The 14,751-nt window shown below is 39.3% G+C and overlaps 1 protein-coding gene across 3 annotated transcripts in view; it reads right to left on the bottom strand.

Moving 5' to 3' along the window:
• Window positions 1-14,751, bottom strand: part of ttll5 (tubulin tyrosine ligase-like family, member 5) — a 59,575-nt gene that overhangs the window by 10,736 nt on the left and 34,088 nt on the right. For 2 of the 3 annotated variants that reach the window (XM_042500315.1, XM_042500317.1), the window contains exons 27-28: window positions 12,049-12,188; window positions 4,575-4,773 (exon numbers count right to left, since the gene is read on the bottom strand). In XM_042500315.1, the coding sequence (XP_042356249.1) occupies window positions 4,575-4,773; window positions 12,049-12,188 (339 nt within the window). The remainder of the gene's footprint in view (window positions 1-4,574; window positions 4,774-12,048; window positions 12,189-14,751) is intronic. The other variant, XM_042500316.1, reaches the window with a different exon arrangement.

Below are 14,751 nucleotides of genomic sequence, written 5' to 3'. Positions count from 1 at the left end.
TCAATACTAGGACCATTACACCTTCCAAAATATATGGAAATAATATGAAATCTGCGACTGATTGTAAACTGATCTCTATGCTGATGATAGGTTCAATACTTTGAAATTTCTGTGGTCATTAAACGTCAAAAATTAGGTTTTAGTTACAGTTTTAGTTTCATCTTAATGTATTATTGTCCTTCCAATTAAGTCATGAACTGTTTAACATTGGTTAAATGACCGCTGTGTGCAACTGCTCTGGCTACTCATTCAGGAAGATAGTCTTTGAGTTGTTGATGGGATTAGGGCACCAAGAGCTGATTAGAATTGTATTGTATCAAATTTTATTATTATATAGCCTGTGCTGGGTTTCCTGAGTCCTATTCACTTTTGTTGCCATTCACACCTCTTGAATAGCTCAGCCCACAACCCATTGTTTAAACCATGCCCTTGATTCTATAATATTGAAACCTTGTTCCAAATGCTGTTTGCTAGACAGAATTCTACAGCCTTGCTGTGAATATCTGTCTCCACTGCACAGTGAATAAAACTAATCCAAGCCAGCCACAAACTTGGACCTGAAAGATTTTTCTTAAATACCAGCTGACTTTCATTACATCTGTGTAAGACTGAATCTACTGTATTCTAGTCACCATAAATGGTAAACCTGCTCATAACAAACTTCTTAAAGTCAACTATGCTGAGTCTTAATAAAAGGTCTGATGATTTAATCCAGGATTTAAATACATTTAACTTAGATTACTATAATCTAAAAAGCAATATTAAGGGCATGTAAATTTTATATTTTATATTTTATATTTTATATTTGTATCTTCTATTTTATCTGTTTTCTTTTTCTATATTTATGTTGCACCAACCCACCAGAACAAATTCCTCCTATTGTGTTAACTATACCTGGCAATAAATCTTTTTCTGATTCTGATTCTGATTCTGAAAAAAAATGTTCTTTTAACAGCAATGGGCCATTTTAGACAAAAAAATAAAAATCCTCAAAATGTTTAATTTTCTATATTCTTAAAGGTATGTTATTCAGGAATTATCTGTTACTGTTTGAAAAGTGGAGGCAAAAGTCAACCCCAGATTGACTGTCATTTGGCGTTTTGCCTTGCTATATTTGCATTTTTGGGGGCGCTGTGCCTCTTGTCTGCATACTGCTTAAATCTTGAGTCCTGTTGTGAGGGTACACACCCATTAATGTCCTGAACATCCCTAAGATAGAAAAATAAGAAGAAATTAAGAAAATACAGGCAGAGGACAGAGTCTCTGAAAATAAATAAACCTCCTAACACTTGTAGTGGGTCATAACTGATGACTGAGAGGGATTACATTTTCATGAGTCTACTCATATATATTTTAGGAAAATCCTGCATAGTATATATTTAACAAGGTTAAGTATTTTGCAGCAGGGCAGGTGTTTTAAATAAAAACAGGGAACCTTATTGGCTTATGAGAAAGGCATAGGTATGGGATCATATATAATCAGGATTAAGTCAAAATTCATAGATATGGTTGTTTTGAATCAGGATATTCTCGCTGTATAGGTACAAAGATTTTGACCCTACTCTGTCCTTATAAATATGTGTCCTGGTCCATGTATTGTGCATATTTTGACAGCATTTACCAGCATGTATGTGGTAAATAAAAAATGAAATCAAACCCACTTTTCAAAAGAGAAGGAAATGCAGTCACATTTGGGATGCGTTAGTCATGGGAAGAAAATACAGTTTCTAGTCATTTCTGAAATATCAAAGTGCTTGACGTGAATTAGTGCAGATATTAATGAAATGCCATCCAGTATCAAAACAAGAACATTTTTTTGCAGATGGCTGGACTAAAAAGCAAATTCTTCACATTATTTATTTGTTAGTACAAGATCTCTTCAAAGGGTTGGGAAGGGGGGAAAATACCATTTTCTTTCTGACATAATATTTTAGAGCCACATTTCACTCTGTCCTTGCAGTGCCGGGGAATTCTTTGCATACATTCCTTCCACGTCTCATGTCTTTGCTATTTTCTCTGCAGCTTTATACGGCTATCTAACAAGCTAATAGTTTTCCAGCGTCACTGTGTAGCCGCTCAAAAGGGGCCGGCAGTGTGACAGGGAATATCTGATGTAATTTGTGTGTTGATAAATGAGAAGCTGAGTTTCCAGGTTGCGAGGCCTATGGCCGCAATTCAGTTTGAGCGGGACCAGGAAGGGCACCTTTCTTTGGCTGCCAGGTGGCTCCGAGCCAAGCCTGTGGAGGAGCCGCGCAGTCTGCACCCACTAACTGGAACGTGGACTGGAGCGCCGGAACGGCCCCCTGTCTCTTTAGTCTTCTCACAGGAGCACACATTCATACACGAGCGCTCACACTAGATGAAGTACTTCCTTTTTGTGTCTTTAGTTAATTCAAAATGATCAATACATTTTTACATAAGGCTAGAAAAGTCAAAAAGTTGAGTTTAGGGATGTGAAGTGCAATAGTATCAAGGGGCCAGTGCCCCCCTCTCATGCCACTACAGGGTAGTCAATCACTGACTAATCCCTGAACCAATCAAAGATACTGCCGGGGTCAGACTGGCAGAGAGACCCATGTGGGCGAAACAAACAGGGAGGGATGGCAAGTATTTTAGGGAGGGTTGTCGGATTTGATGGTGAGACATCATACCCACAGTCAGCCTTCCTATGACCTCAGTTTGTGAGTGCTGAACAACAGGATGGCTCGGTTGAAAAAGTTCACATGCAGGAGTATGATGCGACCATAGACTGTATAAATGATGGATCTAGCTAGCGTGGCGTCATCCACTGGACTGTGGACTGCCGTTTTAAAGCCTCCAGTTTGGCATTTTGGCTGTCGCCATCTTGTTTTTTGGAGATGTCACCATAGTTTGACAAGAGGTTAGAGCTGTGGAGGAACAAAAGGTGGATCTGACTCACAGACTGTAGCGACGCCTTGCGACGCCTTGCAGACAGTCAGCCCTGCCCTTTAATATGCATAACTTTGGTTCTTCATAAAATGTAAACAGGGGAGTTTTTAAAAAAATTCACTCATGTACAGTTGTCATAAATGTTGAATTAGCTCTAGAGACCAAAACAGTTTTGTACCAGGCTGTAAGCATGTTTATTTCTATTAAGTCAGACATTTTAACATGTGGGTCTATGGGGATTTGACATGCTACTGGAGCTAGCCCCAAGTGGCCAGTCAATGAGCTGCACTTCCGCATTGGCTTCATTTTTCAGCCTCAGAGGTTGCTGCTTGTATGGGACATATATTCAATAAAGGAAACTTGGTCAACTGTGTTCAGACAGTAAGATGAAATAAAAAGGGGAATGGAACAGAGGAAAGGCATGGGATCACTTTCATAAAGTGCCTTGCGTAAGGCCTCAAGACCAAGCCAAGAGAAATATCACCTCAATTGCATTAATTAAGGCCCAACCAAGATGATGAAAAAACAATGACGTGGGAGCAACTGCATTACTCAGGACTTAATCGGAAAAAAGCGGGTGCATCCAATCATTCCACCCCGAGAGCTGTCCCATGGCACTCTCCTGTCTCCATTTCTCTCTATCCAGAGATGGACTCAAAATCCTCTGGAAAATGAATACACTCTTCCTGTTAAGGTCCTCTTTCAAAGCAATTGTACTGAAAAATGGGGGGCCTATCTTTTTTCTATAAACATTAAAATTTTTCTGCCCAAAATGACCGAGTCCTCTCTAGCGTTCTAATCTCCCCCTAAAAACAGCCAAATCACATCTGTTACGGCTAGTCAGGCATGACTAAAAGGTTTTTTGTCGCTACATTACTACTGCTGAGAAAATCATATCCCTGAATTTTATTTGTGTTGTAATGGGACTCAAAATGGGGCTCAAATCTGATATGAATTGTAAAGACTTCAAACTCATAATGGACTCTGCACCGGGGCCTCTCTGGTGCCCTCGTGGGCAGCATTCCTTGATTACTCACCTTCCAATATAAACCAAGCGGAGTCACTCAGCCAAAAAATGTAATCTTGGGGTAAGGAGTCATGTTTGGCTCTCCAGGAATGAGCTTCTGTTGAGGAGGATATTCCCACCGAACACCATTTTGTTAAGTGGTTTGGAAAGAGATTCTCAGAATAGCTTTGTAAATGCTAACATGAAAGCTTCCCCCTTGATGTGGGTGTATTTTGCACTATTTTGGACGGCACTGTGCTTAGGTTAGGGAATATTCTGTACAGACACAAATATGAGGGTTTTCCTGAGTTACAGCTCAATAGCTCCCATACACGTTGTTCAGTTTTCATCCATGTGGCGTTGATATTAAAGTAAGGCATCAAAGGAAAACAAAAGAAGCTGAGCAATGCATTTCGCAACTCTTTTGCTAAATCCTAATTTAAAAAACCAAAAGTTCTGGGTGTTTAAAAGGAACATTAAGGGAACAAATGGAAATAATTATATACAAATTCAAAGGTACTAAACACTCAGGGCAGTAGAGAGCAAGGGCCAAGGTTTAAGTGTTACTTGAGGGCAAAATTTGGCCATTACCAGCTCCCTGAGCTCAGTGGACAGAACATTTGTGTGGAGATGCCCCAAAATCTCTTACAATGTATACCTGGTGTCTGCAGTGGCTCTGTTCCAGAAATTGTTGAGACTGAAGTCTTTGCTGTTGCAGTTTCTGGATAGCAAACTGAAGCTGGTAGCTTCCCTGTGTGGGCTGGTAGCGCTGCAGGGGGTTCACTCCTGTCACCAAGCTATAGGCACTCTGCATCTGCCCATCCCAAAGACCCTCATCGTCCTTCGGTGGCCTGTGGCTTGGAGAGCAGAAATGAAAAGGTCAGTGAAAAGTTAAAACCATCAAATCAACTGAAAATACAGACCAACTTTCATTTCTAAATCACACAAACTTGTGTTTGAGGTCAATGTGACCTCAGCTTAATGTTACTTATTTACACTCCAATAGAAATCGAACATCTTTGGGCACCACAACACCAAGCTGAGCGACTGCAGTTGAGCCTCTGTCGCCCTAGTTTTGCAGTGTGTCCTGCACAGTTGGCACTAGTCAGCCATCAAGTTCTTTAGCAGACACAGTTTGTAATTCTTTGTGTTTCTGTCCGCGAGTGTACAGGACATTTGTTTTCTTTTAACACTATGATGATAATGTACAAACTGGCTGACTACCATTTGTTGGTTTTCCAGTTTACGTTTCTAAATGACGTATACAGAATACCGGCATATAAAATTATTTCCTCTCATGCAGGTGCAGAACGCACATGTAAGCTGCCATTGGCTGTTGCAATGTGTTAAAGAGCAATTTTTGGCCCAAACACAGGCAACATGAGGCAATGCAACAGTTGGACTTTGTCACCACCAGTTCTTTGATGTTAGTTCTTTGTGTTTCTGGCCTTTAAGTTTTCATCTCATGTTGAAAACCCCCATGATTCACCATGAAAAAAAGCATAATTCTTTAAAGAATTATTGGATTAATATGCTAATTTGCCTTCTTGAGGAGACTTAGATGAGAAGATCAATACCACTTGAATGTTTGTCTGTTCAGGAGGCTGGAGGTACTGTCTCCTTTGGAAAGAGCCAAGCTGTTTCCCTGTTTCTCGTATCTATGCTAAGCTAAGATAACCTGCAGCTTCATTTTGAGATATTTTCATCAAGGTCTGGGAAGAAAGAAAATGAGTTATTCCCAAATTCTTAAATTACTGCTGTATATTTCTGTGAAACTGAGACATTTCCACTATAGCCCCAAAACATTCTTTGTTATTGATCCAATGGTAGATTTCACTTCCTTCATGGTTATTTCCTCAACTGTAGTTGTAATTCTGGTCTTAATCATAACTTATATCCAAATCTTCAAAGGTGGAGGTCCCTGAAGTGAAATCTTATCCAATGGAGCTAAAGACCTGACTTAATAGCTAATAATTCTACGCAAAACTGCAAGATGGTACAAGCTTCAGTGGCTTAATAGTCGGCCATAATACTGTAGCACGGCCTTTGCTTCCATCTTTTACTTGCAAGTTATTGTACCAGCCAACCAAGGCAAAGATGTGGCAGAAAGTAAAAAAGACAAGATGGGTGGCTGCTGGGCCCACAGAAGCCTCAAGTCAAAGTGTGCGAATCAGAGTCAAAGTAGAGGGCAAGCCTGTGGCAAACACAGGCTGAACTAAAAACCTTTCCTTTTTGCCTCAGTGCTCCCCGAGCTTCACGTTCCATTCACATCACAAAGCCACAACCTGGAAAGCAAACCTTTTGACGAGCTGCACGAGTTTGTAACTGGATTATCTGTCATTAGAGCTAAGCCTGTTTCAGCCTCTTTTTTTTCGTCTTTTGGCCCCTGTTAAAGCAATGAGGTGATCCTCCCCTTCAGACACGCTTAAATTGAGTCTACATTGAGTCTGGTGTGCCTCTGTATATGTACCACCTTAGCCAAAAATAATGCCATAAAGAGCAATATTGGGAGCTGTGAGGAAAAATATGAAAGGGAAAAAAAGAGATACAAGTACAGTTGAAGAAATGGGATCCCTGGGGGACACAATCACAAAAAATTCTTGGAAATTCCTCCCATTACATGCAATAACATTTGTCCATTGGTCTGGAGTAAGAGGAAACACTGTAGACTTAAAATCACAATAGCTGCTATATTTTTAGAGCCAAACTATGATAAGCTCTAAATTTAGAATTCAATTAATCTTGAACAACAATACACACTGTGGGATAATAATCTTGCGTCGCTCAAGTGAAAACATATTCCTGCCCTGTGTGGCCAAACAAAGACACAAGGGGTCTTAAACTCATGTGAACATGCTATCCACCCATGCATTTCTCAGTACACATAATGGCACATATATTGCAAAAACAACTGCTGTGACCGCGGGCCAATTCAATTTTTTTTAGCTTCTGGAAACAAAGGCTTGTCTGTGAAGCTTGCAAGGCCAGAGATCCTACAACGCCAGGAGACAAAACAAGAACTCGTTCTTTGTTTACAGCAGTCATTTCCTTTAGCTTGGCTGCAGTTTGCACACTGGACCACAGGGACCTTAAGTGCTACCATTTTATTAGCAAATGCTCTAAAACTTACTGTTTCTCCGGTCAGGAGCATGTGCTTTCCATGGCTACAATGTCACAGTAGGACCCCAAGGAGACATCTTTTCAGACAGTGCTTGTCAACACAACACCACGCAAAAACATACTACAGATCACTAGGAATTTAAAACCAGCAATGATGGGACATGCAGCAGAGAAGAACACTTTAACATCTGAGTTTCTCATCACCAGAACAGCACACGTGTGGAGCTCCAACAACGCGGGACCTCCCTCCCTGCTGGACTACTGCTCATTGGTGTCAGCTTACTTCCCGCTGCGCTCGCCATCCTTTAATATGCTGATATGACTTACAGTAGAACAACACAGCAGTACAAGTTGAGCACATGTGCGGCATCAATCTAACTCAGTGTTAATGTGGGAAAGTGGACGGCCTGAGATGACATCATGCCACAGTATCTCCAAGCCCTGCCTGGTCAGTGTAAACATCAGCCGCCTCTCAAGAGTGTCAGGGTATTTCCAGCTATTACTCAGTTGTTTGTTTACCCTGTTTTATTGCATCGACATGACACTCAGTAGAAATGTCCTTAAAATCACCCTAAAAAAGGAGTAGTATCTGGGGATTTGTTGTGGGAGCAGTCAAGACAAGGATGCTGTTGCTTTACAGGGTTCCTACAGCTTAAGGCAAGATTTAAGACTTTTTGAGGTGTTTTTAATGCCACTTAGAATTAAATTAAAGATCAATTATACAATAAACAAAATTGCAGGAAAAAAAACATGAACTGACATAAATTATTCAGGGTTACCCCAATGATTACTGTCACATTACGTATGACCTTTTTGGTCAAGGTAAAAAGCCAAATCATCTACTTTAAATGTTGAAAAAAATGTTAAAACTTCCTTCTTCTATCTTGGGATGTGTGACATTAATGCAAAAAGCATTCTGTAAATTATATAAGAAATAGATTTTTCCAATTATTTTTGAAATTTTATGATGCACCATTTGAAAAAAATGATTCTATCATCCTACTTCCCATGTCTTAGCATTTTGAAGACTTTTGAAAGATTGATTTAAGACATTTTAATGCCAAATAAAGCCTTACTGTTAGATTAATGGATTCAATGCCTTTTAAGACTTTTAATAGGCTCCAGCAATATCTGATGTTATTTATGCTTCATTACTATCTTGGTGTAGGTCTCTCCCTTGTGAGTGAGAACGTGTTGTGCAGTTCGGTTTGAGCCACTTTGTTTATTTCCCATTTGTGAACACCAGATTTTTTTTTTCAGTGTACACACAGAACAAGCAGCTGGGATACAGTGAGTGGATATTTGTTGTATTTAACATAAAATGTATTGGATTGGAATGGTTGACTGCACCTTTAAAACATTTATCAAGTTCATTGGTGAGCACAGTTTAAAACTAGCTGGTAGTCACTAAGATACTTAGGAAACTTAGTGATGGTTGGTGCTTCTCAGTCCTGATGCATTAGCAACCTGAATGTCACACATTTGACAACACTGCAAAACAGGTGTCATACTCTTACTAATACCACACACTGTGGGAATGTACTGCTGTAAAGGTGTATGTATCTGCTGAATGACCTAAATCCATTCACTTCAATTTCACTCTCTCTTACCTTAAGGGCTCTCCCTTCTGTTACCACATCTGGCTCCAATCAATGTGAATAAAAACTTATTTTTTAAAATCAAGGGCAGAGAGACATAAAACCAATTTTGTGGGGACTTTGTCCTCCATCAAAGAAGTTTTAAATTTTCACCAGAGCTTTTCTGATTAGTTGGGTTGTTGGTTCAGCAAATGGGCTGTCATAAAACCCTTTGGAATGGTATGTACTTTCAAAATTCGACCAAGTCAAACATCAATCCAACAAAGTATTGAACAGAACTAAAAATATCTTGCATAAGCAGTGTTGTGGTATTTCTCAGTTCTAGCTTCGCTGGAGTGAACGTAACACAGCAGAGGTAATACATTTTGTGGTCATTTGTATGAAGGGGAGGCAATTTTTGTGGGCAGGGTGCTAACGCAACTAAAGACACTTTGACTGTTAATATGACTAATACAAGTGTAGAGAACCAGTCATGACCTGCTACTGACTTAATACAAGACAAACCTCATCACAAACTCAAACCAAAACTGTAGTAGCAAACCAAACCATGCAAAACTAAGATGCTACTTGGAAAAATTACCAAATCATTACAATGATAAGGATAACTTCTCTGTCATAAAATGTGCAGAAGTAACAAAACACCACAAACTGATTGTTGTTTTTGAGACTGACTCCTTGAGTGTAGTCTGACTGTCTGACTGTTTGAAACTGCTCACATCATTTCACAAGTGCATTGAATAGAAATCATTATAAACGTTTCAGGAGGTCCAACACCGGAAACAATCCCTCAGCCCACTGTGGACGTATGAAGACGTGCCGTACGGTTCAAAGCCCTCCGGTTGTCAGCACACTGGAGTGAGGCAGCAGCTCTCAGAGTGCTGATGAAGCATACCTGGTAGATCCTGGCAGCGGCACTTCAAAGAGCCAGGCTACTCTTTGAAAACCCATCATACTTCACCCCTGTGGTTGCTTAAAGAGCCAGTGTGCTTAACAGTTTCAGTATGTTTGGCACAAACTGTCGGGCCGGGGGGGGGGGGGGGGGGGACACAGGAAATTCTGTGTTATAAGAAACAGCGCCGAGGTGAAATCAAGGCAATTTATCCTAATATCTTATTAAAGACATTTCACTGCTATAAGAGGTGAACGCCAAACCAAGGGGCTGGGAGCACTGGGGCACAAGAGAGCTTTTTGTGTTGCAAGCCAGTGACAAATGCAAAGATAAAGAAGGCTGTGTATTTTCTGGAGAGATGTCGAATAAGCTTTCTAATCAGAAAAGCTACTGTGTATTCCTCCTATAAATTGTTAATCTGATATGTGAAAAGCTGAAATGTAAATCTGTACAAAAATGTATTTTGTGATGAATGATGTGCCAAAACAAACCATAGAGGCTGAGATATTTGAAGGAAAATGACTAAATTCAGAAATGAATGATCCAATCAAAGCATTAGAGGTTTAAATTTATATGGGAGATCAAAAGGTGACTTCTGTTTCCCCAGTATCATATATAAAAGCTACGTGAGGCTATCCGCAAAATTATAAATTCTATTAAATTGCTCCTCTCAGTTTGTGGAAATAAAAACATTTTAAAAAGGGAAAAGAAGGCCAGACATTCCTGGAATTCCCTGACAGCTCGATACATAAGGAAGGGCAGGACTGGAAAAACAGAGCCCAAGATCAAGGCCAAGCTGTCTGAGACATTGTCACTCACATATCAGGACAAAAATAAAACTGGAGCGAGCATTGAATGCTTAGTTACCCCTCAGTGAATTTAACCTTCAAATAGCCGTGTTATCATCCTGGCAGGGTACCAAAGAGCATGACCATGTGATCATATTCTGTCCCGTTTCCTTCCTTCTCTCCTCAGGGCAATGTGAGAGGAGTGAGATATGGGGTGAGGAGGCATGGTGTTGGGGGGGGGTTGTCAATAGTTGCAGAGTCTGGAGCAGACAGACTACGTGGGTGTTGACACTGCCCCCCTCACCACCGCCTCCGCCCCGCCAACGCAATGTTTCATGCTGCCAGCATGCTTCACACACTGCCGGCACTCAGCAGCCAATTCTAGTGTTACTTAGCTCCACAAAGCACTATTAAAACGAATGCAAAATGCCCATTTCCAAGGCATGTATTGAACTAGCCTGCCCAGAGGAGCGTTGGCACTCAGCAATCCTTTTCCAAAGACCAACAATCTTCAATCTAAAAATTCGTCAGAGACCATTAAAAAAGCATTTAGATTCTATTGAGTGTGACCAAATACACTACCACAATCTAAGTGTCTACAGTAAAGACCTGTGTTAAGTTGATTACACAGAAAATCCTCAGGACATTCATTTGGCCAACGTGTATAATACTTGATAGGTGAACTGCCTCAATCTCAAAAGTAAATAAAAAAAGCAACTCAACTGTAGTTTTTGGACTCTTTCCACCTTATAACAGACTCTGAAAAACAATGACTCTTAATACTAACTACAACGTCTGTGTTGGTGTACATCAGTGCAGCATTTCAGACTCAAGGCTCTCAGAGGAGATATATGCTGTTTTCCTTGGCAGTGAACCCCATTGAGACTGTGGTGCACTATTCCTTCTCTGCTGCCTTGGGGGAGGGCGGATAAATAGTGCACTTGAGCACAATGGTGAAATCTGACCATAAGGGGCACTGGAGTACTTATATGGGCCCAGAGGTGTGGTGTGTGCTAAATGCAAAAGTGGGATCAAAGGGAGGGACCTGTAACAATTTCCACACAAAAATAAAGTCAAACTTATTTAAACAATATTTTTCATAGAATGCTGATGATACTGCTTTATGAAAAATTTGATTCACAGTAGTACAGTTCATGAGTAAAATCACATTTGTTTGTTGTTTTTGATTAGCTGTATCTAAACAAGTTCTCCATCCACACACACGGATACCCAAACGGTGTTCTGCTGAATTAGTAGTACACAAACTGTGGGGAGCATAGGACCACTACAGGTGGGGCGTTTATTACCAGGGGAAACAATGTAGAGTCAAAAAAAGTTGAATGAATATGATTTATGTAGGAAAAATAAACAAGACTGCTGATGCTATCATGCTTTACTAAAAATTCAACATGGATCCTTTTTTAAAACCCATTGGAATCATCTTTATCTAAGATAGCATGAGGACGAGGAATGTTGAGGCACTCAAAACTAAGTGAGCAGCCCAGCGTGATGAATAAAAGTAAATGTGAAAACACTGAATTTTTAATGACTTTCTAAAGAAGACACTTTCTTCAATAAGGATTAGTCACACAATTTCCAACACCCACTCTGTGCATCCTTAGGTGTACTGCAGAAAAAAGTATTTTTAAAATGCAATTTTCACCCCGAGTTATGCATTAAAGATTTTTTTTTACACCCCCAAAATTTTCCGTGCATATGTCACATTTTTGGACTCACCCTGTGCTGCTACATAGTTCTGTTCCAGTGTGGACAGCTTTCACTGGCCCTTGGGTTGTAGCAGCAGCATGCCGCACTTTAGGGTTCAGTGTGGCGCTCTCTCTGCCCAGCATCCTGTTTGCCAGGTTCAGGTTGGTCAACTGTGGGCAGAGGGGAAAACTTAAACAGATGGTTGAATTCAAACCAATTTCAGCTCATTTTTTTACGTTTACTATATCAGCTATACATGGGTATTCACTGACTAAATCAATGGCAAATACAGTCACTAAAACCAAACTTCCCATTACAACTTTCAGCATCTACAGCAAAATAACTGTTTGATGAATAAGCACTCATATTGTGCTCCTCCCTTCACTGACCACTTCATTCTCTTGTCTCTGGGGGCAGACATGTGAAATGTACATACAGCACATGGCACAGCTAGTCTCCACTCAGCACTAAATCCAGGTGGTCCCACTTCTCCACCACCCCCAACCCCGTCTCCGTCTCTGACAGAATCAGCTATCATCAAAATCAAACTCTGTTTACAACCACATCAGGACGACTGTAACAACTGCACCTCTGTGCTGCTCTGTGCTACCCTGGGAATAATGTCCGGTGGAAGCTAATGGGAGAATAAATTATACAGCTGTGGCGTTTTATTTACTTTATTTTCTCCTGTGCACTAAATAGTCCAATGGGAAAATTGTAAAGCTGCCAAGGCTTGTACAGCATGAAATATGTGTCAGCGTGGTGTTACACAGCCTTGGCTCTAAGATACTTATTAAGGTAGGCTGGGCATTTTCTTTCAAACTGATTTAAATGGACTCAATGAAAACACACGTGGGTGCCAATATTGCTGGGCTTTTGGATGAAATGTCATAAATAATGCAAAGAGATAAGACAAGCGTATCTTCCATGTGTGGCATAATGTAACAAATAATAATAATTCTTTGTTACAATGCTCAAGTATGTTTTAGGAGTATCTATACTTCTCTTGAGTTTTTATATTTCTGTCAACTTTCACCTTTACTCCACTATATTTCCTGAATAAAATATGTACTTTTGCTCTCCTGTTTCCCCTAAGCATTGTATATACTAATTACAAAATAGGGAAGGACGGGAGGACAGATGAATGAAGGAGTGGGAACAAAGGGAAACTAGATTTTGTTCTTTAAATCCATTAAGTTAAAAAGAAGGCCTTGTTTTTGTGTAGTGTAATGTGTAATGTTGGCTCAATTTTGAGGTTGGTATATGTTGTGAAAAAATAAACTTCATTCTCCTCAGAATTTCTTGCCGCTTTCTTTTTCATTGACAGCATTTACTTGTACTTTTACTTTTAATACTTCAGTACATTTAATGTTGACATTACTTTTGATACTAAAGTACAGGAAATATCAGATACTTTAAGACTTAAATTCAAGTAACTTCTGATAGGAGATTTTAACTTGAACCAAAGCCAAATATCTTTTACTCAAGTTTGGCTTTCAGGTACCTCCTCCACCACTGTCTACCATCACAAATAGCTCTTTAACAAATAATTTCTAGTGGAGTAGGAACTACAATATTTCCTACTGAAGGGTAATGTAATGGAGTAAAAGTATAAAGTTGCATGAAATTAGAATACAAAAGCAAAAGTGCCTCAAATTGTACTTGAGTACATTATGTGGGTAAATTTACTAAGTTACATTCCAGCACTGGTCAGCAGAGGGATGCACAGTAACTGAAATTACAATAATGGGATCAATGGACCAAGAAAAGCAGCATTTATTTAGCCCACAAATTTAATAATTTAATCATTATAAAGCCTCTAAAACATAATCATCTGAATATGATGATATTCAGGCATTTTGTTATGTTCCTCAAGTTTAACAGCGAAACAGCGAAAACTAAATGTGGACAGCGAAAACTAAATGTTTTTGTGCTCTTGATCACAAAAAACTCAATTCTCAGTAACTTTTTAAATAAACTATTAATAAATGCATAACAAAGAATGTATTAATCTAAATAAAGCAACAAAAAAAGCTTAGTAAAGGTTTAACAGTTGCATAATAGATAGGTTATTTAAATTCAATACATGATTACTATTATAAACAATTCATAACTCATAAGGCTTTTCATAAAAGTTTCATATAAGTGCTTATACATGTCTTATAATCTAACAATAGACATGATTGTAATGATATTGTTAAGACTTATTGTTGTCTTATTAATACATAATAATGTTAATAAGGATTTTATAAGGCCTACAAGATGCTTATTACATATTATCTAATGCTTATTATAAGGAGCGTAATTTAAGGCGCTACCAAATTTTCCCTCACGTAAGTGAATAGAAAAACTACGAAAATACTGGTGAATCAAGAAATTAGTGGGTACAAACAAAATAAGAACAAACTGTGGATTAGAACAAAAATAAGGAAAAATTTGTTCATTTTTCACATCCCGCTTGAGGCCCAATATTTCAAGAGCGTCTTATAATAATGCACTGGACATGAACATACACACATGCTGGAAGGATTCGTATCCACGCACCACAGCGTAGGAGTATATTCATTTCATTAAAGGTGACTATGCCTGGCTTTACTCAGTTTTAGTTTGTTTTGTGTACATGTGGTTGAGCATGAGAGTGAGTAATTACTTAAACCTTAAAGGTCAGCTAGTGCAACAGGGTGTTGTTCGTGTTTACAACGTTCTCCATTGAGTCCACGAGTGATTTAATGA

The sequence above is a fragment of the Plectropomus leopardus genome, chromosome 14 (assembly GCF_008729295.1).
Source record: "Plectropomus leopardus isolate mb chromosome 14, YSFRI_Pleo_2.0, whole genome shotgun sequence".
Taxonomy (NCBI): Eukaryota; Metazoa; Chordata; class Actinopteri; order Perciformes; family Serranidae; genus Plectropomus; species Plectropomus leopardus.
The sequence above is the reverse complement of the archived record's forward strand: the minus strand, read 5'-3'. Positions and strand labels throughout refer to the sequence as shown.